The 22,966-nt window shown below is 34.9% G+C and overlaps 2 protein-coding genes across 7 annotated transcripts; both read right to left on the reverse strand.

The window, feature by feature from the left end:
- Positions 1-2,351: 2,351 nt before the first annotated feature.
- Positions 2,352-10,646, reverse strand: LOC143923051 (tRNA 2'-phosphotransferase 1-like). 3 transcript variants are annotated; one of them, XM_077446535.1, is made up of 5 exons: positions 5,176-5,292; positions 4,693-4,922; positions 4,398-4,610; positions 4,030-4,206; positions 2,352-3,906 (listed from the first exon to the last, which is right to left on the reverse strand). In XM_077446535.1, exons 2-5 carry the CDS (start codon positions 4,880-4,882, stop codon positions 2,435-2,437), a joined length of 2,052 nt encoding a protein of 683 aa, XP_077302661.1. In that variant the 5' UTR covers positions 4,883-4,922; positions 5,176-5,292; the 3' UTR covers positions 2,352-2,434. The 3 variants fall into 3 exon arrangements, with proteins under 3 accessions (XP_077302661.1, XP_077302662.1, XP_077302663.1); XM_077446536.1 differs by lacking the exons at positions 2,352-3,906; positions 4,030-4,206; positions 4,398-4,610 and adding exons at positions 5,550-5,763; positions 5,842-5,915; positions 10,485-10,646 and having other exon boundaries at positions 5,176-5,476; XM_077446537.1 differs by lacking the exons at positions 2,352-3,906; positions 4,030-4,206; positions 4,398-4,610 and adding exons at positions 5,550-5,763; positions 5,842-5,915; positions 10,515-10,625 and having other exon boundaries at positions 5,176-5,476.
- A 3,021-nt stretch (positions 10,647-13,667) lies between these two features.
- LOC143923053 (tRNA 2'-phosphotransferase 1-like) lies at positions 13,668-18,615 on the reverse strand. 4 transcript variants are annotated; one of them, XM_077446539.1, is made up of 7 exons: positions 18,404-18,615; positions 16,921-16,994; positions 16,629-16,842; positions 16,255-16,555; positions 14,624-14,837; positions 14,385-14,528; positions 13,668-13,741 (listed from the first exon to the last, which is right to left on the reverse strand). In XM_077446539.1, the coding sequence occupies exons 1-5, from the start codon at positions 18,521-18,523 to the stop codon at positions 14,818-14,820; spliced, it is 729 nt and encodes a 242-aa protein (XP_077302665.1). In that variant the 5' UTR covers positions 18,524-18,615; the 3' UTR covers positions 13,668-13,741; positions 14,385-14,528; positions 14,624-14,817. The 4 variants fall into 4 exon arrangements, with proteins under 4 accessions (XP_077302665.1, XP_077302664.1, XP_077302668.1 ...); XM_077446538.1 differs by lacking the exon at positions 13,668-13,741 and having other exon boundaries at positions 14,149-14,528; XM_077446542.1 differs by lacking the exon at positions 13,668-13,741 and having other exon boundaries at positions 14,149-14,528; positions 18,434-18,544.
- Between the last annotated feature and the right edge of the window lie 4,351 nt (positions 18,616-22,966).

Genomic DNA, 22,966 nt, shown 5'->3' on the forward strand with positions numbered 1-22,966 from the left:
AGACAAATACATACTTGCAATACCGTATTGGTGTCAGGTATATTTAATATACATATTTACGGGGATCATATTTTTTTGGGTTTGCTGCAAATGATTGCAACCCAATAGCCTGCATGCTCTTTCGATTGCATTTTAACTGTTTGAATTTCAGCATGTACGAAAGACGAGATATTCATAGGGTTGCGCAGATCACATTTCGATGTACATTGATGATTGGCAATTCTTAAAATTGAGTTGGATCTTTCTGGCAAGTTTAAAATGGCAAAAGCCGAGACAAAAGTATGAAATGAGCATGCGGGCGCTTGGTTTGCAATCGTTTGCAGCGCAGGGATTTCTTTTAGATATAATAAAGAATATTTAAAGAATTATTTCATAACTAAAAATTTAAAAAATTAAGTTTGTTTCACGAAAACAAAAAACTTTAATATAAAATATTAGGGGTAATTGGACTATTCGTCACATTGGGGTGGTCACAAAGACAATTTTTGCCATGAAAATCGCGAATACACAATATTTAGCACTCAAGTTCTCGTTACTATGATAGTTATCGTTAGTATGATGGACTTTTCGACTGCCAGATGTTCCGTTATAGAGATTTTAGTGACTTTGTGACGAGTAATTTGTGACCAGTAATCACCGAACCAATATTAGGATACTGCATGAAAAATTTAAACATTCATATTTATTACAAATTATTCAAATTAAAATACTATTGTTGCGTAGGGGTGGGGTGGAGGATCCAAGTAAAAGGCCAACAGTCGTTTCACAGCATTTATTGATGATTAAGGAGATACACGCAGTGTCACTGCTAAGTCCAGAAATGCCCTGATATCGCCTACGTACCGCCTTATAAAGGGTAGATCTCTCAGGACGCCTAATCTGTTTACCTGTTGTATAGTCACGTATTCGGATATGTATTCCCACGGTATGAGAAGTGCAATCATTGTTTCATGCACTTAGCTTGTCGCTAATCCTTAAAACCCACTTATACCAGTCGCACGGTATGCATTTAGTTAATCCGTTAACAGATAATCTTTGAACGGTCACACAGTCTCTGGGATTCTATTCACTTAATCCGCGGCGTACGTTACACTATTAATGTTTTTGATATAAATACGGTAAACGGATTATTAGGCAAAAAGCGATCTTGCGCAAGTCACTAAAATCGTCTAGTTTTCGTTTGTACAATATTTCGCGCGATTGGTGGAGTTTTTGGGTGCCAGATGTTCCGTGATTGAGATTTTATTGACTTGCGCGAGATCGCTTTTTGTGGAATAATCACCGAACCTATAAATACATGCTTCAAATGTGTCTATTTTTCTTAATTGGGTTTTCTACTGATTGTTTTTCTAAAATAATGAAAATATTCCTTCAAAAGGAAATCAGTTTTTTTGATACGGGGCATAATCGATTCGGGTCATATAAAATTTATGGTTCGGTGATTATTGATCATAAAGCGCTCGCCCAAAAGTCACTAAAACCTCTATCTAACGGAACATCTGGCAGCCGAAAAGTGCATCATACTAACAAGAACTCGAGTGCCAAATATTCCGTTTTCGCGATTTTCATAGCAAAAATTGTCTTTTGGGCGATCGCAATGTGACTAATAATCCAATTACCTGATATTTCAAATCATACCTCAAAAATAATAATTCTCAGTTGCTTACAATTTTTACTCACCACACTCGAAGCATTTAAATTTCGATAATATATGTATACATGTTTTACAATTCATTAAGTTCTAAGATTTTTCATTTTTTGTGGGTGAATAAAACAAATAATAAAAAAAAATAAACATTTATTAAAAATTAAATTCATAATTTTATACAAAAACATATTAAGGTCTGTTCATACCTATCCAGCACGACCCGAATCCTGCAAGTACGGACAGTATTCTTTAGTACATTCTATATGGACGCGCATGAATGCGTAAATGCGCATGCGCGAATGGAGTATGAATACGTCCATATAATATACCAAATAATACTATCCGCATTTGCAGGACACCTGCAGGATACGGGTCGTGCTGGATAGGTATGAACATACCTTTATTTGGTGTATCACATGATACCAATTAATATACACACACATGTAAATAAAACTTATATATAATGGTAAAATTCGCGTTTGAGAATATACATACATGCAGGCGCGGCTCGTGCATAGGAACTGCGGCGCTGCAGCACCCCCAGAAAAAATACAAAAAATCACATTTGTATACATTTACAACTTGTGAATATAATTTAAATAAGAATGATTAGATATTTGACATAATCATTATTAATGAGTATGTCAAATATATCTAAATACAAGTTGTAAATGCGTTTGTAAATTTTTTTTGTAATTTTTCTGGGGGTGCTGCAGCGCCGCAGTTCCTATGCACGAGCCGCGCCTGCATACATGTCATATGTATCTCATTAATGTTAATGAAAGACTACGCATTGATTTCCTTTATTAGGTTTGAAAAGAATGGATTAAGAATTTTCGACATTCTTGAATTTAAAAAGGAGAAAAAAATGTTATATTCACGTTTGTCGCCATCAATCAAACGAATAGAAAATTTCAAATTATCATCAAAAATATTAACTGTAAAATTAAAAGAAAATAATGGATTCTTTGGCGAAATATTTTTATAACCAGAGTCTATTAAAGCATTGGTGATTTCGATTTCTTTCAGCAGAGCATTATTAGTTGCAGAAAGATTTTCAGTGTGTAATTTTCTCGCAAACCAAACATTATACATGGTTTGACATTTAAAATTTACACTATGATAAGTGACATTTTTTTCGGTGCACACCTCATCATTGTCGATTTCAAAATTACATTTCAGCATTTCGGTCAAAATATTTTCAACCACAATTTTTACACTGTTAACCAAGGAAGATTTGTCAATATCTGAATTACTCATTTTTGGAAACTTTACTAAAATGTTAGAACTATTATTTTTGACAGTAGCGATTTGTTGATTCAACAATGTATTTATAAGGTTGTCATATGTATTATTTTCAATTGAATTAGTGATTTTAGTGTAAGCTAGTTTGCAATGGCTCTTGAAAAATTTCAATTTGTTATCCGGTGTATTAGTAATGTTACGGGTATGTTCAAAAGGATCTTGAACAAATACGTTCCTCTTCGCCGAGATTAAATTTTTACTTCTGTCAACTTTTACAAGGTTTACATATGTTTGGAAAGATGGCAATAAATTTTCCAAGTTATTAAAGGCTTCTATCGGAAAACTTTTGCCTACGTAAGGACATATCACATTATTAGCAAAATCGTAATCTTCATAAAAATGATAAAATCCTTGCAACAACGTCAAAACAGATGATGTGTTTTGGGTCTTGGGTAAAGCAGAAATACCGTCAAATCCACAATTCCAGCCATCTATATAAATATCAAATTTTTTATCTTTTTGTAATTCTTTAATCGGTATTAGAATAGGTGGTGAAATTTGCTGTAAATAATATATTATCAGCATCGTTAGAGCGTAGCTAGAAAACGTTTTATATCCCAAGAAGTCGTGGTTTTTGGCCCAATATTTGATGAATTGCAGGAGGGTTTTCAATCTTGGGTCAGAAGCAATGAAGAAAAAAATCAACCGACTGTTATAGATCCCAAAGCCATTTTTGAAGCTGACGTCACAATTAGTTTGTGATTTTATGTGCAAACATTTTACTATGGGTACAGATGCTCTAGGTATGCCGACGATATGCGAGAACAGTGTTTTGTACTTGTGAAGGATGTTTTTTGTATTTCTCACTAAGCGACTGTGTAACAGATCGATATCATCACATTTACTCATCAAGATTTGCATCTGTATAGGATTAATTGATACAAAACAATCCACATCACTGTCAGTAAAAGCCAAACCAGTAATTACAGAACCAAAAGGCACAACTCTACAATCTGCAAAAATAAAAATTTACATTTTCAGTTTACGTTTATATAAAAGTGTGTATTTTGTGGACCAAATAGGCTTTAATATGTTTTAAACGACATAAACATGTACATGTATATGAAAAAAAATACCAGGATATTCGTGCATTAAGCAGTTTTGTAGTTCTGAATACAGACTTTGTATCTCTTGAGATTTTTCAGGACTTCTTTCCACTTTTTTTATTAGTTCTCGAATCTGTTCTTCAAAAGCACCCGTAAGAATGAATCGCGGTTGCGGCAGTGGTCGTTGTTTCTTCTCTTTTTTTTTAACTAGAATATTTAATATTGAAATATACTGTATAAAATCATTCAAAGATAATTCATTCATTAGAATATTAAATTAAAAATTTTAAATTTATCTGCAGCGAAAAAATCATTGATAATTTACAATTGTACTGTAAATCATCAAAACTAAAAGTTGATCTACAAAATATTAAGAAAATTATTATCTATGCACATACCTTGACGTAATGTGATATTTCTTTTTTCAAAATTAAGTTTTTTATTGTCAAATATGTGTCTAGAATTTATAGCTTTTGTTACAGATTCGAGACTTTTAAATGTCACGGAAACAAATCGTCTACCCAAATCATTAAAATAAATCTTTTCAACGCAGCCAAAAGTAGAAGTCAAAAATTGTTTAAAAACTATTCGTTGATGGTCTGGAATCGAAACTAGAACAAAAATCACAATATTACCCAAAATTTCAATTCACAAAAACATTTAATATTCATCTAAAAGTAAAACAACAATAACCATGTACTAATACTTGTTTAGAAGCATCTTCCAGAAGTCTAAGTCTTTCTTTGTGCTTCTTTCCAAATATGTGGGACGATATTTCCGACTCAGTGCCGGTATATTGAATATTGCATACATCACACTTAAATAGACGTTGTTCTTTCTTGGCTACTGGAGTTGGTTGTGGCTGTTGTTTGGCGGCCTCCATTATTACCTTATTATTCTAATTCAATATGCTAAAAATAGATCTGAAACATTCAACATTTATATGTAAAAAAACTTCACTCAATCGATAGTTAGAATTATTATTGCTGACATATATATAAGTGACTAGTTACAACAGACATAAGTCAGTGTTATATATGACTAATATTGTACATATGTTATCTTCAATATGATTATATGTATGTATCTCAAACCAAATTTAGATATGATATTCATTGTAAAATATTTATGGATATAATAAATATTTATATAAATGAATTAAAAAATACCACATACTATGAGAAGCAGATACAACTTTAGAAAAATATTTTTTTTCTATAAATCCTTGATCATTTCCAGGAGACAGTATTACGCCGTTTTCTGACTTGAAAAATTTTATTCCACCCAAAATAGCTTTGTCCACATCAATATAAATATATATTTGGGAAGATGTCCTCATGCCACTGATAACATGATTGCATTTGGGTGGCGACGTAGTAAAGTGAATATGATTTCTGTTCATACGACTTAAGCCGCTCAGTTTAATTTTTGGCCAAGCATCAAAATAAGTGCCGTGTATAACATGAATATCATCTGCCTAGAATAGACAAGTAGATATAATCCACACAAACAATACAAATACGACTCCATCGAAAGGGAATGAGGATTACCTTTAAAATTGGTTCCAGACCAGAAGTACCGACTGATTTCAAAGAATGTCCTTGAGTGGCTTTAATTTGTAATTGATTGGTATTGGGATTATTTCTCAATTTAAATCTTTGTTTGTCGTTGTTTTCGACGATATTTTTGATGTCGTCAATGTTGCATTTTTTCTTAAAAATTCTATGCTTCAAAACCTCGTTAACATCAACGTATCCTTCAGCGCTTCATAAAGAAAATGAAGAATTAGTAAATAGTTAATAAAATTATGTATGCAATTTTTTATATAAAATATGAACATACTCGATGATGAGTCCTTCTTTTACTGCATTATGCCTTAAAAGCCACACCAGCCCTTTGCTCAATTTGACATCTTCCTATAAAAAAAATATTCAATAAATATTAGGGTATAAAATTTACAATTTCTATTACATGTAAAAAAAATTCAGTCTGATTCGGTTAGCAGTTAGGGAGATAATCGAATTCAAAAACTTAAAAAAAAAAGAGGACATCTATAAGGGGAAGTACCATTTCCGGTCAAGTTAAAAATTTACGTCGAATCGATAAGAATTTCAGTAAATGATACTAAGTTTCAGTTTGATAGGACTAATGGTGTTCAAAAATTCCCCAAAATACACAGCCACACACACGTTTTTTCTAGATCATGAAAACGTGATCAGTGATCGATTCTGAGTTCGAATCAGTCAAAATCGCGAGTTCGAATTTTCGCATGATCACAAAACTTCATCTATTGCTACTACGTATATAGATTAAGTAAATATTATTATGAAATTATTTAACAATAATACAACCTCTAAATCGTTTGGTGAATATCAACTGCACTATTCAGTATAAATATCATTAGTATTATCCATAATTATAGATATCATTAGCAGTAAATGAGTCGATGAATAACAATATGTATAAAGATAAAGATAATCACATTATTGATAAAATGAAATAGTTATGAGATATACATAGCTGATAAGTACACGTATCACATGCTTTTCACAGATGAGTGCAAAATCATTTAAGAAAACAATTTTTATGTTTGAAATGGAAACAAATATGAAAATCAAAGTCTATTCAGTATTCAATTTAAATTGAAAAAACAAATTTAGGATTTCTTTCGAGAGCCATAGACAAGGACTATATGAAAATCGTTTCAATATAATAGCAAATTGTTTAAAATTAGGGCATTAAATTAAATTAAATTAAACACACTGAATGGTACACGGTACGTGTTTTTTTAGATACATGTGAAAAAAAACGCAGCATCCCTAGCCCATATAGTATTAATAATAATAGCTAGTAATAGTTCACAGACGAAATAGTATTAATACGGGTCTACCTAACGGGCCCGAGTGTGAAACGCCCGAAAACGCAAATATCGGAAGGCAAACATCGAAAGATCTTAAGTCGAAGGATAAAAAAAAGGGTGCATGGTAAACGGTACATACTCGCTTAATTTGCGCGAGCAGGATACAACAGGAACAAGAGGAACAGGCTTTTCCTCCCGCATTCTGCGCGCGCACATTAATACAGGAGGAAAAGCCTGTTCCTCTTGTTCCTGTTGTATCCTGCTCGCGCAAATTAAGTGAGTATGTACCGTTTACCATGCACCCTTTTTTTTGATCTTTCGACTTAAGATCTTTCGATTTTCGATCTTTGCCTTCCGATATTTGCGTTTTCGGGCGTTTCACATTCGGGCCCGTCACGGAGACCGTATTAATACATACACACGTAAGTGCCGGAACACTATGTGGGATTATTAGCTGCAATATATAGGATTGCAACAGTTTCGGTTAAGACTTTTCTCAGATACAGATAGAAAAAAAGTCAGACTAAGAGATACCATCTCTACTAAGTTATTTAATGCGGTGCTTGAGAGCATTTTTAGGAACTTGGGACAAAATATGTCTTAATATCAACGGTGACTCTTAAGTAACCTTTAGTTCACAGACGACATAGTACTAACAGCTCGCCATCCAGCTGACTTACTAAACAGACTAACACAGCTGGGCAGGGAAATTAGGACTAAAATTAATGTATAATAAATAATGCATGCCCGATAGTATTAAATTAGACAATAGGATAGTAGTAGTTAGAAATTATTTATATCTAGATCAAATCATTGACATGTCCGGTAATAAAGAAGAGGAAATAAAGAGACGTATGAAATTAGGATGGAGTATTTGGGCAAATAGATGCCGTTTACAAATCTAAAATGCCACTGTGAGTGAAGAAAAATATCTTAGATCAATGTGTCTTGCCAGAAATGACGAATGGAAGCGAAATTAGGACATGGAACGCCAGAATGCTGCATAAGGTCTAGCGCATTCAAATTAGTATGGGAAAACTGTACGCTTGGCATAATGAGAGATATAAAACGGAATAATGTGATATTTTCCACGCTCATCATTACTTTCTTAATTTGAATGTGATGTATGAGTGGAATCAATCTACTCTCTTCCATTTGGGCCTCGCTGTGATTTTATTTTTTATTCATATTTTGTTGATTTATTTTACTTTTTCTTTCTCCTTTATACATTTTATGTACTATTTTATTTGTATTATTATTCTCCTTTTGTTAATTTTTATTATTTTTTTATTCTGCTTTCTAATTTTCTGTTTTTTTACTTGTATTATCTTTGTTAAATGTAGGCCATTGTGGCGCATTAGGTTCTTCCTGTAATGCCACAATGGTCCAAAACTATTAATAAGTAAATAATTGTGGGCGAAAAGTATGACAAAGGTGGTTGATATAATGATGAGAGTAAAGGCGAAAACATACTGAGTAGAACATGTTTCTTTTTAGATACCACGAATTGATTCTTTTAAAGATTTAGGTGTTATACACGATTCTAGAAAGCTTTTTGATATGTATGTTGATCAAATCGCTGCGAAGGCATCTAAAGCATTAGGTTTTATTATCCGATGCTCTAAGGAATTTAGATCAATTAAAACCATCAAAATTTTATACTGTGCGCTAGTTAGAAGCCATATTGAGTATGCCAGCCAAATTTGGAACCCTCATTACATTATTTATATTGATCGTATTGAAGCTATTCAAAAACGTTTTCTTAAGTATATATCATTAAAATTTAATATAAAAGAAATTAATTACGAATCCCGATGTCGTAGGCTTCATATCCTTCCCTTGTATTATCGACGCAACGTAGCTGATATAACTTTTCTTTCACGGATACTACGAGGTGACATCGACTGCTCTGCTATCTTAAGTAAATTTTATTTATATGTACCAAATCGGTACCTACGCAAATTGTCCCTTTTGCGTGCTTCCATTGCCTCCACTAATTATCGTCGAAACTCTTATATCGTCAGAGGGTGCAATTTTTACAATGGCTTAGATGAGAATATTGACCTATTTTATGATAGTTCAATTACTATTAGGAACTTATTTGCAAGATTGTTTTTTTTTAACCCGTTCTTTCTTTTTTTTTAATTGGCTTATGTTGAACTATTTATTTTATTATCTTTGTTTTAGCTGTAAGTTTCTCTGTTTACTAAATAAATAAAATATTCGGTGATATTTTATCCTTACTTGACAGTAGTCGATAACGGTGAATACCATATTTGAAGAAATGTAGGAGAAACATATGCACTCTGCACGTGCAACTACACCCGAGTTCGATTTGGGGAACACCCACTGTCACAGTAGGGGCCAAAGACATGATGTTCCGTACCATTCAGTGTGTTTTCGCCCTTAATACTGTTTTGGTATCAATGAAATCAAAAGACAAAAATTGGATCTTAGAATGCATACAAATTTGTTTAACGTCAAATCAATTGGTATTTTAAGTTCGACAAAAGTATACCATCTTTCTTATTGTAACTGAAATTGCAATTAAAGTTTATTTGTGCCCTTTTCTATATATCATTCTGGCCATACAGGAATTCCAAAATATAACAGAAAAATAACCATACAGAAATTAAATGCATATTATACATACAATTCATATAAAAAACAAAAGTTCAAGCAATGGAATTAGTCACATAATATATACATAATAATATTTAATACTAGTGGTTTTACCCGGCTTCGCTCAGTATTTGTAACATAAACCACATGGCTAGTGTAATAGTTAACATTTTATTAAATTTATTTGAATAATTACGAATGTCTAGTTTCAACAGTCAGTACCAATATACATACATATGTACAAGAACCAACTGTGAACACATCCCCATAAGGCCCTGTAAAAAGAAGAATATCAAAAATCGACCAAGTCGAAAAATACATTATATCCAATTATTTAATTATACATTAAATTTGGCTCATTGTGACTTTATATGTATGTATATATGTGCGATTTAAGATAATTTTAGTTAATTGTAAGGGTTCTTATAAATGTTCTCTATGAAATGGAAGTCAGCTGACTGATGAAGTTTAAGAACAGCAGATTGGTGTGAGTGTTTTCATATTGTACAAATAAAAAATAGTCATATAAAGTTGCCAATTACTGAATATTACTGATGTGGGTCAGTTACGTCAGAAGGAACTACGAGCATTTTTTTTTACAGAACTATTTATTACCGTAGTTATAAATTCCATGTATGGAAGTAATCTTAAAGATAATTATTTGAATATCATTGTTTATTTTATAGATATAGGAAACTCCTGACACCCGGGTCAGGCCCGAGCTATATACAAGCGTTGACAAAAACAAACAAAACAACTGATAAGGTTATAGATGTCGATATAAGACTATAATAGGAGGTGAAACGAAGTCAAATTGATGCAAAATGTATTGAAATTTAGTAGGCGTTGAAGATTGTAGATAGGCGGTTGGAGTTGTGTGTGGAAATAGGTTCAGAGGCCATGGAAATGAAACAGATGTTTGGGTGTGGCCTGTGTGGGGGTGATGAGATGAGGATGAGGATGAGGATGTGGATGAGGACGAGGACGAGGACGAGGGACGAACCATCGGAGGCGGCGGACGACAGCTGAACACCTGGCGACGCGCAGACGACGACAATCGGAGACACGAAGCGATGCGACAGACGACCGGTGGTGATCGACTGGTGGCGATGAGACCGACCATCACCAGGTTGCAGGTCTGCCAACTGTCACCGATCTTTTCCACGGTAAACGACTATTTCGCACATACCAATCGATGCCGCGAAAAATGCGAATGCTGAATATTTGGGGTCTACCTCACGGCACCGAAAGTGAAAAGGTCGAAAAAACAAATATCGGAAGGCAAAGATCGAAAATCGAAAGATCTTAAAAGGGCTGGACACCAGCGCCTTGTCCATACAAACGTATTACACTTCTCCCTTCCTCAATAATGGCACTAGAGAAATTATTTTTTTAATATGCTATGGATATCCACCATTGGCATGCATCTTTGCTTTTATTTTTTTGATTAGTTATTTTTTTATAGGAGCTAGGAGCCGCCAAACATCTATAAAATCACCACTTTTTTACACCCACGAAAAGAGTCCAGCTTGCTTAAGTAACGGTCGATTTAAAAAAAAGTATGCACACAGTTGCATAGAAAATATCTTTCTCATACCATGATAATTTTTTTTAAAAACTTGGTCGTTTCGGAGGAGAAAATTGGAAATACGAAACCTCGATTTTGTCGTTTTAAAATACGTATTATCTGGTCGAAGCGCAACTGTCGCATTCATATATATCGAAGAAAGGAACTGAAACAAAATTAAGGTTTCGGGTATACAGTCCTCTTAAGATGAAAGATAAAAAAAAGGGTGCATTGTAAATGGTACTATGAATGTATATATAATATATATCAGTGGCATGCAGTGAAATTATCTCTTTTTGTCATACAGCCTTGCTTAATGTGCGCGCGCAGATACGAGAGGAAAAGCCTGTTCCTCTTGTTCCTGTTGTATCCTGCTCGCGCAAATGAAGTGAGGATGTACGACGGGGGGAGACAGTTTCACCGCACGCCACTGATATATGTATAATAACCGTTTTTCATATGTATGCATCATGCAAAATATTCGTTTACCATGCATAATGCATGGTAAACGAACATTTTCGACTTTTTTACGGTCACCCGAATATTTGGCACCTGAATTATTGTTAGCGTGATAGTACGCGCTGATATATATATATATATATATATATATATATATATATATATATATATATATATATATATATATATATATATATATAGTAAGTCCGCTGGGTAGTAGGGAGGATTGCAGGAGAGAGAGACAAGTAAAGACGATCTCAATTCAATCTTATGTTTATTTAGAACAATAGGTAATCGATGCGCGTACGCAACCGGCGCGTCAAGGCGCGACGCCTACTACTACTGTCGCTACCGCACACGGTTCGGTAGTACCAACCTTAACATTAATACATATGTGTACCAACTGTTCGGCATGAGCCACATCATTATACATAATTGTAATCATTTTTATATTAATATCCTACATATATATATATATATATATATATATCTAGGTGTCTCGTTAATTTGCGAGTTTTCAGTGTCTCGTAATTCAACGACCTGTGTAATAAAAATGCTGCATTATTTGTAATTGGCCAGGAAGGCGCATTGGGGTTTACATGTAAGGCCTTCCTGGTATAAAATGTAATAAATAAATAAATATAACTATGTATGTATTTCAAATTTTAAATTAATTTATGCGCAGCCGAAACAACTCGTCTGTATGGGGATATGTTTGTTAAGATGAATTTCGTAGAAATGGGTTTGCTACAAATCGCTGCAAATGACGCGGCTGCGTTTCGGTATTTGACGTCTCGACGAAAATTATGAAAAACGAAATATTCATTGGCAGCGTTAATTTAGGCATGTATGAAAAACGAGATATTCATTGGCAGCGTTAAGGGCCGGGCCGCACCGCTCAACTCGCGAACAACTTGGTTGAGGGCGACCAGACCAATGCATGCATGTAGATGGGACATGCCGCACCCGTCAACTTGTTTGTCGCACACATTTCCATACATTTTTTCGTGTCGCGCGACTAGTCGGCCGACAAAGTTGCACGGTGCGGCCCGGCCCTAACACTAGAGGTATCTACCACGGTATTTGATAGATCTATCAAATACCGCGTGTTCGAACACTATTTCTTGTTTTCCAAGGCCGTAATCTGACATCTTTGGCGAGCCACGCGCCCCTCCATAATCCCTCTTGGCGAGCCACGCACCCCGCTTATTACTTTATTAAATTATCTTTCTATTTATTACTTAATAGTGTTTTTACCCGGCTTCGCTCGGTATTTGTAATATAAGCCGTTTAAACATGGCCAATTTTAATAGTAATCATTTTATTATATTTATTTGAATATTTTTATTTTGTTTTAATTTATTTATATATTAATTTGTTCGCTGACGTCGTGGATTTACGAACCAATAATACAAAGTCTGTTTCTAAATTATATATTAGACTAGCTGTATTACCCGGCTTCGCTCAGTATTTATAATATAAACCGCTTAAACATGACTAATCTTTATTAAAAAAAAAATAATCTTTTTTTTTGCCTTCTAGGGCTTCGCCCCTCTGCGCCCCCTTAGCTAATGCCTTTTAGGGCTGCGCCCCATGCGGCTGAGCTCCATAAGGCTGCGCCCCCTTGCGGCTACGCCCCCTTCAGGGCCCCATGCGGCTGAGCCGCATAAGACTGCGCCCCTGTCGGGGCCCAATGGGACTACACCCCTTGCGCCCCCGCGGGGGTGAACCCATTGAATCGAAAAAATTCAAATCGGCGCCTATGAATCGAATCATTTGTTCGATGACGGCTGCGCCCCCTTCGGGGCCCCATGGGACTACACCCCTTGCGCCCCCGCGGGGGTGAATCCATTGAATCGAAAAAATCAAATCGACGCCTATGAATCGAAAAAAAAAATAAATCGAATCACGTGTTCGATGACGTCACCGATCTACGGACGACGAACGAACGAACCAAGGATACATACAAAGTCTCTTTCCAAATTATATATTAGACTGGTGTTGGGCCCGTTGATTTCAACAGGTGGTTTCGAGAAGAAATTGAAACTCGACTAAAAGTAAAGTTAAAGATATTGAATCGACTGGTTTCGGAAAGAAATTGATGCACGAATTAGAAATTACGAATGACAAATTACGAAGTGAATACGAATTACGAATTACGTTTTGTGCATCGCGGACGTCTCGACGCCTTTGCCCCCAGTGCTCCGGACGCCTCCGGCGCCCGTAGCACAAAACTGAAAAATATAAAAAAAAAAATGAAAAAAATGAAAAAAACTGAAAAATATGAAAAAAGCTGAAAAAAAAAAATTTTGTTCCCCATACTGGTTGACGGTTGATCGTCCGTCACATACAAATATATATATTTAGCGACAGTCCGTTTTTATATATAGTACTAGTGTTGGGCCCGTTGATTTCAACGGGTGGTTTCGAAAAGGAATTGAATTTCGAAAAGGCCTTTAGACGATACTTTTGCAATAACCATTCTATGCATTCTATTTCTATGGGTTGCGCAGATGACAGATGACCGCTTTCATCCTGAACTCCATATCAGATCAATAACTGTTATGGAAGTAGCAGCCATGTTTCATGCTATCCAAGCCAAGATTCCCATATCTGCTACTGAAGATTTTTTTTATTTTTTCCTTTATAAATTTATGACTTCGGGTTTGAGAGGGGTGGGGGGGGGGGGGGGGGGGTGACACCAAACCTAGTGACGCTACTGATTGTATGTATTTAATAAATTTTATATTTCGCTTAAACGATAAGCCTAATCGAAAATGTGTAAATAAAAGTATATTTTTGACTAAAAACTCGTTAGATAATTAATTAAGTATTTTTAAGCAATAAAAATCACAATAAATAGAAAAAACATCTTACTATTGATTATAATACTTTTGGCACAGCAATATTAAAATCATTAAATAAGTCTACCCAAATCATTAAAATAAATCTTTTCAACGCAGCCAAAACTAGAAGTCAAAAATTGTTTAAAAACTATTCGTTGATGGTCTGGAATCGAAACTAGAACAAAAATCACAATATTACCCAAAATTTCAATTCACAAAAACATTTAATATTCATCTAAAAGTAAAACAACAATAACTATGTGCTAATACTTGTTTAGAAGCATCTTCCAGAAGTCTAAGTCTTTCTTTGTGCTTCTTTCCAAATACGTGGGACGATACTTCCGACTCAATGCCAGTATATTGAATATTGCATACATCAAACTTAAATAGACGTTGTTCTTTCTTGGTTGGAGTTGGTTGTGGCTGTCGTTTGGCGGCCTCCATTATTACCTTATTATTCTAATTCAATATGTTAAAAATTGATCTGAAACATTCAACATTTATATGTATAAAAATTTCACTCAATCGATAGTTAGAATTATTATTGCTGACATATATATAAGTGACTAGTTACAACAGACATAAGTCAGTGTTATATATGACTAATATTGTACATATGTTATCTTCAATATGATTATATGTATGCAGTGGCGTAACGTGAATTTTAGGCGCCCCCCCACGCAAAATATTTTAAGGCGCCCCCCCCCCCCCCCCCTTATACACATTATTTCCTTCCAGCAAAATAACTTTCCAAAATAATGATAACCTTTTTACGAAGAAAAATATGTTCTTCGGCATTTTGTATTTTCGCGTTCAAATAAGTCACAGAACCTGCTATGTTTGGCTATCAATGCTTCCAAGCATAAGTTGCCAGAAGGTTAATAAAAGATTTCCAGGATTGTTAGAAGATACCAAACTTTCAATTTTCTCTGAATTTTTCCACAAATCGTACGTAAAACAGGATATAGTGTGTATTTGAGATTTTTTATGAAAGTCCTCTCCAGTATTTTATCCCTTCAACTCAAGAACAATTATAATATTGGTTTTTTTGTGAGTTTTACTGAATAACCTAGCCACGTTTCTATGAATCTCAAACCCTGACTGGTTCTTCCACTTAAATTTTTTTTGGAAAAGTACTTTTTCCAACGAGATCTCGACGAAAAGATACAAGATCGGGTTGGCAAGTATCGTAATTCAATATGAATTTCTTCAGATTGGTGTTATTTTCTGTCTTCTCATTTGTAGTTTCCTCGGTCAGTTGGATATTTTTCTTGAAGAAGGAACCTCATAAATGAATCGACCACTTCACCAGAAATGACTGAGGAAGAAGGGCTAGGATCAGTCGATTGAATTTCCACGACAGCTTGCATTAAGTTCACTTTATAATCCGTAACTGCAGGTTCGTTTACATCAGCATTGCTTGAAGAAGAGTTATTTTTATTATAAATATTTTATTTATATTTTTGTTTTTCTGATAAAACTGCTGAAGGACTCAATTCCATTATGTCACTTGAGGCTTGGAAAAATTTGTCAATTTTAGTCAGTTTCGATGAATTCGCGATTTGATTATTTTTTTCGGGATTCTGAACTTCTTAAAACTACTTAAAAATATATGTATCGCAAAATATTTCTCTGTAGTTGAAAAATTTTTGAGCAGGATCAAGTTCAATTAGCGAAGTGAAAAGTAGCCTTGTGAAAATCAGCCAAAAAATCATTCACAGTTCAAGCTTTGCGGCGCCCCCCCAAGTATCGTCGCCCCCCCCGCATTGCGGGGTCTGCGGGCGCGGTAGCTACGCCACTGTATGTATGTATCTCAAACCAAATTTAGATATGATATTCATTGTAAAATATTTATGGATATAATAAATATTTATATAAATGCATTAAAAAATACCACATACTATGAGAAGCAGATACAACTTTAGAAAAATATTTTTTTTCTATAAATCCTTGATCATTTCCAGGAGACAGTATTACGCCGTTTTCTGACTTGAAAAATTTTATTCCAGCCAAAATAGCTTTGTCCACATCAATATAAATATATATTTGGGAAGATGTCCTCATGCCACTGATAACATGATTGCATTTGGGTGGCGACGTAGTAAAGTGAATATGATTTCTGTTCATACGACTTAAGCCGCTCAGTTTAATTTTTTGCCAAGCATCAAAATAAGTGCCGTGTATAACATGAGTATCATCTGCCTAGAATAGACAAGTAGATATAATCCACACAAACAATACAAATACGACTCCATCGAAAGGGAATGAGGATTACCTTTAAAATTGGTTCCAGACCAGAAGTACCGACTGATTTCAAAGAATGTCCTTGAGTGGCTTTAATTTGTAATTGATTGGTATTGGGATTATTTCTCAATTTAAATCTTTGTTTGTCGTTGTTTTCGACGATATTTTTGATGTCGTCAACGTTGCATTTTTTCTTAAAAATTCTATGCTTCAAAACCTCGTTAACATCAACGTATCCTTCAGCGCTTCATAAAGAAAATGAAGAATTAGTAAATAGTTAATAAAATTATGTATGCAATTTTTTATATAAAATATGAACATACTCGATGAGGAGTCCTTCTTTTACTGCATTATGCCTTAAAAGCCACACCAGCCCTTTGCTCAATTTGACATCTTCCTATAAAAAAAAAAATTCAATAAATATTAGGGTATAAAATTTACAATTTCTATTACATGTAAAAAAAATTCAGTCTGATTCGGTTAGCAGTTTGGGAGATAATCGAATTCAAAAACTTTGATAGGAATAATGGTGTTCAAAAAGTCCCCGTAAGGCCCAAAACGAAGAATATCAAAAATCGACCAAGTCGAAAAATACATCATATCCAATTATTTAATTATACATTAAATTTGGCTCATTGTGACTTTATATGTATGTATATATGTGCGATTTAAGATATTTTTATGGATTTATTTACCATTCATATAAATTCTCTAATATTTTTAGTCAATTGTAAGGGTTCTTATAAATGTTCTCTATGAAATGGAAGTCAGCTGACTGATAAAGTTTAAGAACAGCAGATTGGTGTGAGTGTTTTCATATTGTACAAATAAAAAATAGTCACATAAAGTTGCCAATTACTGAATATTACTCATGTGGGTCAGTTACGTCAGAAGGAACTACAAGCATTTGTTTTTGACAGAACTACATCCGTTTATTACCGTAGTTATAAATTCCATGTATGGAAGTAATCTTAACGTTTGCCCGCGGAAGTCTTCTATGGAAGCTTTGGGCGACAAGTCCGTAGCGCGGCTGTCTTCCATAGAATTTCTGAACTTTGCACGGGATTTTGAGGCTTGTATGCGCCTATTTCAACTGTTTTAAGGTTCAAAATTGGTTAAATATATTACTGAAAGTTGAATGCCATCCATTCAATTTGCTTAAAATGAATATATACCAGTCAAAATTAGTTTTTGTGGAACCATACTGAAACCTCGTTTATGTGACGTCACGTCTTCATACAATAATTGTGACGATACGTTTTAATTGTGTGAAGAATGATTATTTGACAATTAAGCCAAATAATACTTTAAGTGTTAATTAACATATCTGGTTACTTGAGTAAATATTAGAATCTGTATAAGGTCGAAAACTCGATTGCCCAATTCGCGAAAAAGATGCCGCGTACAGGGCTTGTTCGCTATATTTATTGCCGCGGGCAAAGGGTTAAAGATAATTATTTGAATATCATTGTTTATTTTATAGATATGGGAAACTCCTTCTGGCGCTCAGATCGGGCTCGAGCTATATACAAGCGTTGACAAAAAAAAACCAAAACAACTGATAAGGTTATAGGTGTCGATATAAGACTATAATAGGAGGTGAAATGAAGTCAAATTGATGGAAAATGTATTGAAATTTAGTAGGCGTTGAAGATTGTAGATGTGCGGTTGGAGTTGTGTGTGGAAATACAGTTTCAGAAGCCATGGAAATGAAACAGATGTTTGGGTGTGGCCTGTGTGGGGGTGATGAGATGAGGATGAGGATGAGGATGTGGATGAGGACGAGGACGAGGACGAGGGACGAACCATCGGAGGCGGCGGACGACAGCTGAACACCTGGCGACGCGCAGACGACGACAATCGGAGACACGAAGCGATGCGACAGACGACCGGTGGTGATCGACTGGTGGCGATGAGACCGACCATCACCAGGTTGCAGGTCTGCCAACTGTCACCGATCTTTTCCACGGTAAACGACTATTTCGCACATACCAATCGATGCCGCGAAAAATGCGAATGCTGAATATTTGGGGTCTACCTCACGGCACCGAAAGTGAAAAGGTCGAAAAAACAAATATTGGAAGGCAAAGATCGAAAATCGAAAGACCTTAAGAGGGCTGGACACCAGCGCCTTGTCCATACAAACGTATTACACTTCTCCCTTCCTCAATTATGGCACTAGAGAAATTATTTTTAATATGCTATGGATATCCACCATTGGCATGCATCTTTGCTTTTATTTTTTTGATTAGTTATTTTTTTATAGGAGCTAGGAGCCGCAAAACATCTATAAAATCGCCTCTTTTTTACACCCACGAAGAGTCCAGCTTGCTTATTTAACGGTTGATTTAAAAAAAAGTACGCGCACATTTGCATAGAAAATATCTTTTTCATACCGATGATAATTTTTTTTTAAAAATTGGTCCAGTTTCGGAGGAGAAAATTGGAGAATACGAAACCTCGATTTTGTCGATTTAAAATACGTATTATCTGGTCGAAGCGCAACTGTCGCATTCACTCAATATATATATCGAAGAAAGGAGCGGTAACAAAATTAAGGTTTCGGGTATACAGCCCTCTTAAGTCGAAAGATCAAAAAAAAAAAGGGTGCATGGCAGTGGCGGCTCGTCCTAATGGGCTGCCGGGCTGCAGCCCCTCCTATAAAATTCTAAGATATATATTTAATAATACATTTAATATTTTATTTATTAATGATATTTTTTTTATTAGTTGGATGGACTTAACTATTGGGGCCTTCGACAGAGTAAATATTACTTACAATATCACCCATATCCAAAAGGGGTATATTGTAAGTAATGTTGACCGTTTTGAAGACCCCACTAACTTGTATGGTGACAGATGAATTAAAATGTTGCTGTACTGGCTGTAAAGTGTTACAGCGCCGAGCTGAACGCTGCGCAGCCCGGAGTTTCGGAACGAGAAAGAGAAAGAGCTATTTGCAACTGCAGATAGCTCTTTCTCTTTCACTCACTCTGCCATTTTGGGCTGGACAGTCGGCAGCCTTCGCCTGTCTGCCGTCTACAGTCGGCAGTCTTCGCCTTCGACATTCATCTGTCAGTTTGTTTAAGATTTCGCGCGCTTGATCTTACATTTGATTAGTTGAATCGCACGATCACAGCTTTATTCGTTTTCGTTACTCTTAATTGGTTGTGTACGAGCCCTCATCAAATCTTCGGTGAGTCGTTTTCATTTTGATAACAGCAAACTTTTTTCAAATCTGTTTAACTTTTTCTCGTAATTTTTTATTTAAATATATTAAGATTTTTTTTCTTTTAAAAATGGAAGAACAAAAGAATTCAGTAAAATATTTACAAAATTTGCACTTTTCGCGACTAGAACTTACCGAAAAAGTCGCTATAAAAGCATTAGGCTGCCTCACGCCCAATTTAATTATTTCACAGCCTGCAACTAGTAGATCTTTTAGTTACTCGCGAAAATTTAATCCAGATATTTATAAAAAATACAATTGGTTAACGAGATGTACAGAAAAAAAACGCGTTTTTTTTATCCGTGTCTTTTGTTTGGAGGCGAGTCGCCAGGCGAAGCATCTTGGACGAAAACAGGAGTTATTGACTTAAAACATTTAAACGATAAATTTAAAAACACGAGGGAAGTGTCGAACACTTAAAAAATTTGTGTAATCTCACGATTTTGGGAAGCTTGTCGGCGGGAAATAGATAAGCATAACGAAAACGTCAAAAAAAAATCGGGATGTTTTATTTAAAATTATTGATTGCGTTAAATTTTGCGGTAAATTTGAAATGCCAATGAGGGGACACGATGAAACAGATAATTCAAAAAATCCAGGAGTTTTTCGGGGGCTTCTAGAATATTTACAAAATTTCGACGATTCTTTAAAAAAACATTTTCAAACTTCTTCGGTTTTTAAAGGGACATCAAAAACTATTCAAAATTAACTTTTAGATTGTATTTTGAACGTGTGTAGGGAACAAATAAGTGCTGAAATAAAAAAAAACAACTTATCTAGCTGTTATGGCAGATGAAACAACCGATGTATCGATGCATTGTCAACAGGTTAATGTTTTTCGTTACGAATTAGGGGGTTAAGTTTTTGAAAGGTTTTTTTTAATCCGCGTCGCGAAACCAGCAAGAACGAATTTTTTTAGCAATCTTACTGGAGTACCAGCGTATTTTTTGAAATCTTCATCGCGTTTGGACGCACCCCTTTAATGGGTGGTGAATTTTGCTAGTTTTTTTTTCAATAATACTTAAATCCACATGTAAGTGGTCGTACGCCAAAAATTGTGCTTTTTTTGTCCTGATTATGGTGACATTTTTTAGACATATTTTCAGTGCAGCCCCGCCACTAAAAATTATCACGAGCCGCCACTGGTGCATGGTAAACGGTACTATGTATGTATATATAATATATATCAGTGGCATGCGGTGAAATTATCTCTCTTTTTGTCATACAGCCTTGTTTAATGTGCGCGCGCAGGATACGGGAGGAAAAGCCTGTTCCTCGTGTGCCTGTTGTATCCTGCTCGCGCAAATTAAGTGAGGATGTATGACGGGGGGAGAGAGAGTTTTACCGCACGCCACTGATATATGTATAATAACCGTTTTTCATATGTATGCATCATGCAAAATGTTCGTTTACCATGCATAATGCATGGTAAACGAACATTTTCGACTTTTTCACTGTCTACTTTTTACGGTCTCCCGAATATTTGGCACCCGAATTATTGTTAGCGTGATAGTTCGCATAGATGATTTTCGGTGGGTGTAATTTTCGAGTGACGTTAATTTTTGTTGGTTTCTTTAAAATCGAGATGCCTTAAATAGATGTATATAAGTCAGCAGCATAGTTCGGTCGTTAAGCTTCTGACTGATTGAAAAGAGTTTTTCTGAGTATATCTGTAATGCTGCTGGTGAGACTTGGATATTTGTGACTCCAGGTCGATCGTTTCCTATCAGAGTTTGCCAATTTTTCTGATTTCATTGTTGAAACGGTTCCCGATTAAATTAGCTAAAATCCTTCCTACCTACTATGTCACCACTATTTGAGTATGATTAATGTAAAATAAAATTTATTTACAATTCATAGATGTCTCGTTAACTTGTGAGTTTTCGTGTCTCGTAATTCAACGATTTGTGTAATACAAATGCTGCATTGTTTGTAATTGGCCAGGAAGGCGCATTGGGGTTTACCTGTAAGGCCTTCCTGGTATAAAATGTAATAAATAAATAAATTAAAAATAAATATAACTATGTATGTATATAATATTTCAAATTTTAAATTAATTTATGCGCAGTCGAAACAACTCGTCCGTCTGGGGATATATTTGTTTACATGAATTTCGTAGAAATGGGTTTGCTACAAATCGCTGCAAATGACGCGGCTGCGTTTCGGTATTTGACGTCTCGACGAAATTCGCGACTGTTTTAATTTAAGCATGTACGAAATACGAGATATTCATTGGGTTGCGCCATAGAAGTAGAATGCATAGAATCGCTCTCAGCTTCCAAAAATGTTGCTATAAAAACTCTGCGCGGCTGAGTTTGTTCATTGTTTGCTAAACTTCGTCTCTCTCTCTCTCTCTTGTCTCTCTTCTGACTTTCCGTCTCTCTCTTCGATGGCTCGCTTTTAGACGATACTTTTGTTAACAATGACCATTCTATGCATTCTACTTCTATGGGTTGCGCAGATGACAGATGACCGCTTTCATCCTGAACTCGATATCAGATCAATAACTATTAAGGAAGTAGCAGCCATGTTTCAGGCTATCCAAGCCAAGATGTCCATATCTGCCACTGACGAAGATTTTTTTATTTTTTTATTTTTTCCTTTATAAATTTATGACTTTGGGTTTGAGAGGGAGGGGGGGGGGGGGTGACACCAAACCTTGTGACGCCACTGATTGTATGTATTTAATAAATTTTATATTTCGCTTAAACGGCAAGTCTAAGCGAAAATGTGTAAATAATAGTATATTTTTGACTAAAAAGTATTTTTAAGCAATAAAAATCACAATCAATAGAAAAAACATCTTACTTTTGATTATAATACTTTTAGCACAGCAATATTAAAATGTAGCAAGATTTTGAGATAAAAACTGCAGAAACCAAAAATCATTTTTTTAAAACGTTCATATTTCATAAACAAGAGAAAACCAACAAATATTATCATTATCATATTCGAATTTAGTAGGTCATACTTAGTAAAGATTGATGTCACCGTTCCGGTCAATTTTTTTGTTGCTCAGTGTTATTTGTTAACTTAATTAAAAATGTGCGTTAAAGATTGATAACATTTTATATTGTGATTCAATTGTTTATATAAATAAAAAAAAAAACTAGAATATATGTAAATATGTAGTACACGGG

The sequence above is a fragment of the Arctopsyche grandis genome, chromosome 3 (assembly GCF_051622035.1).
Source record: "Arctopsyche grandis isolate Sample6627 chromosome 3, ASM5162203v2, whole genome shotgun sequence".
Taxonomy (NCBI): domain Eukaryota; kingdom Metazoa; phylum Arthropoda; class Insecta; order Trichoptera; family Hydropsychidae; genus Arctopsyche; species Arctopsyche grandis.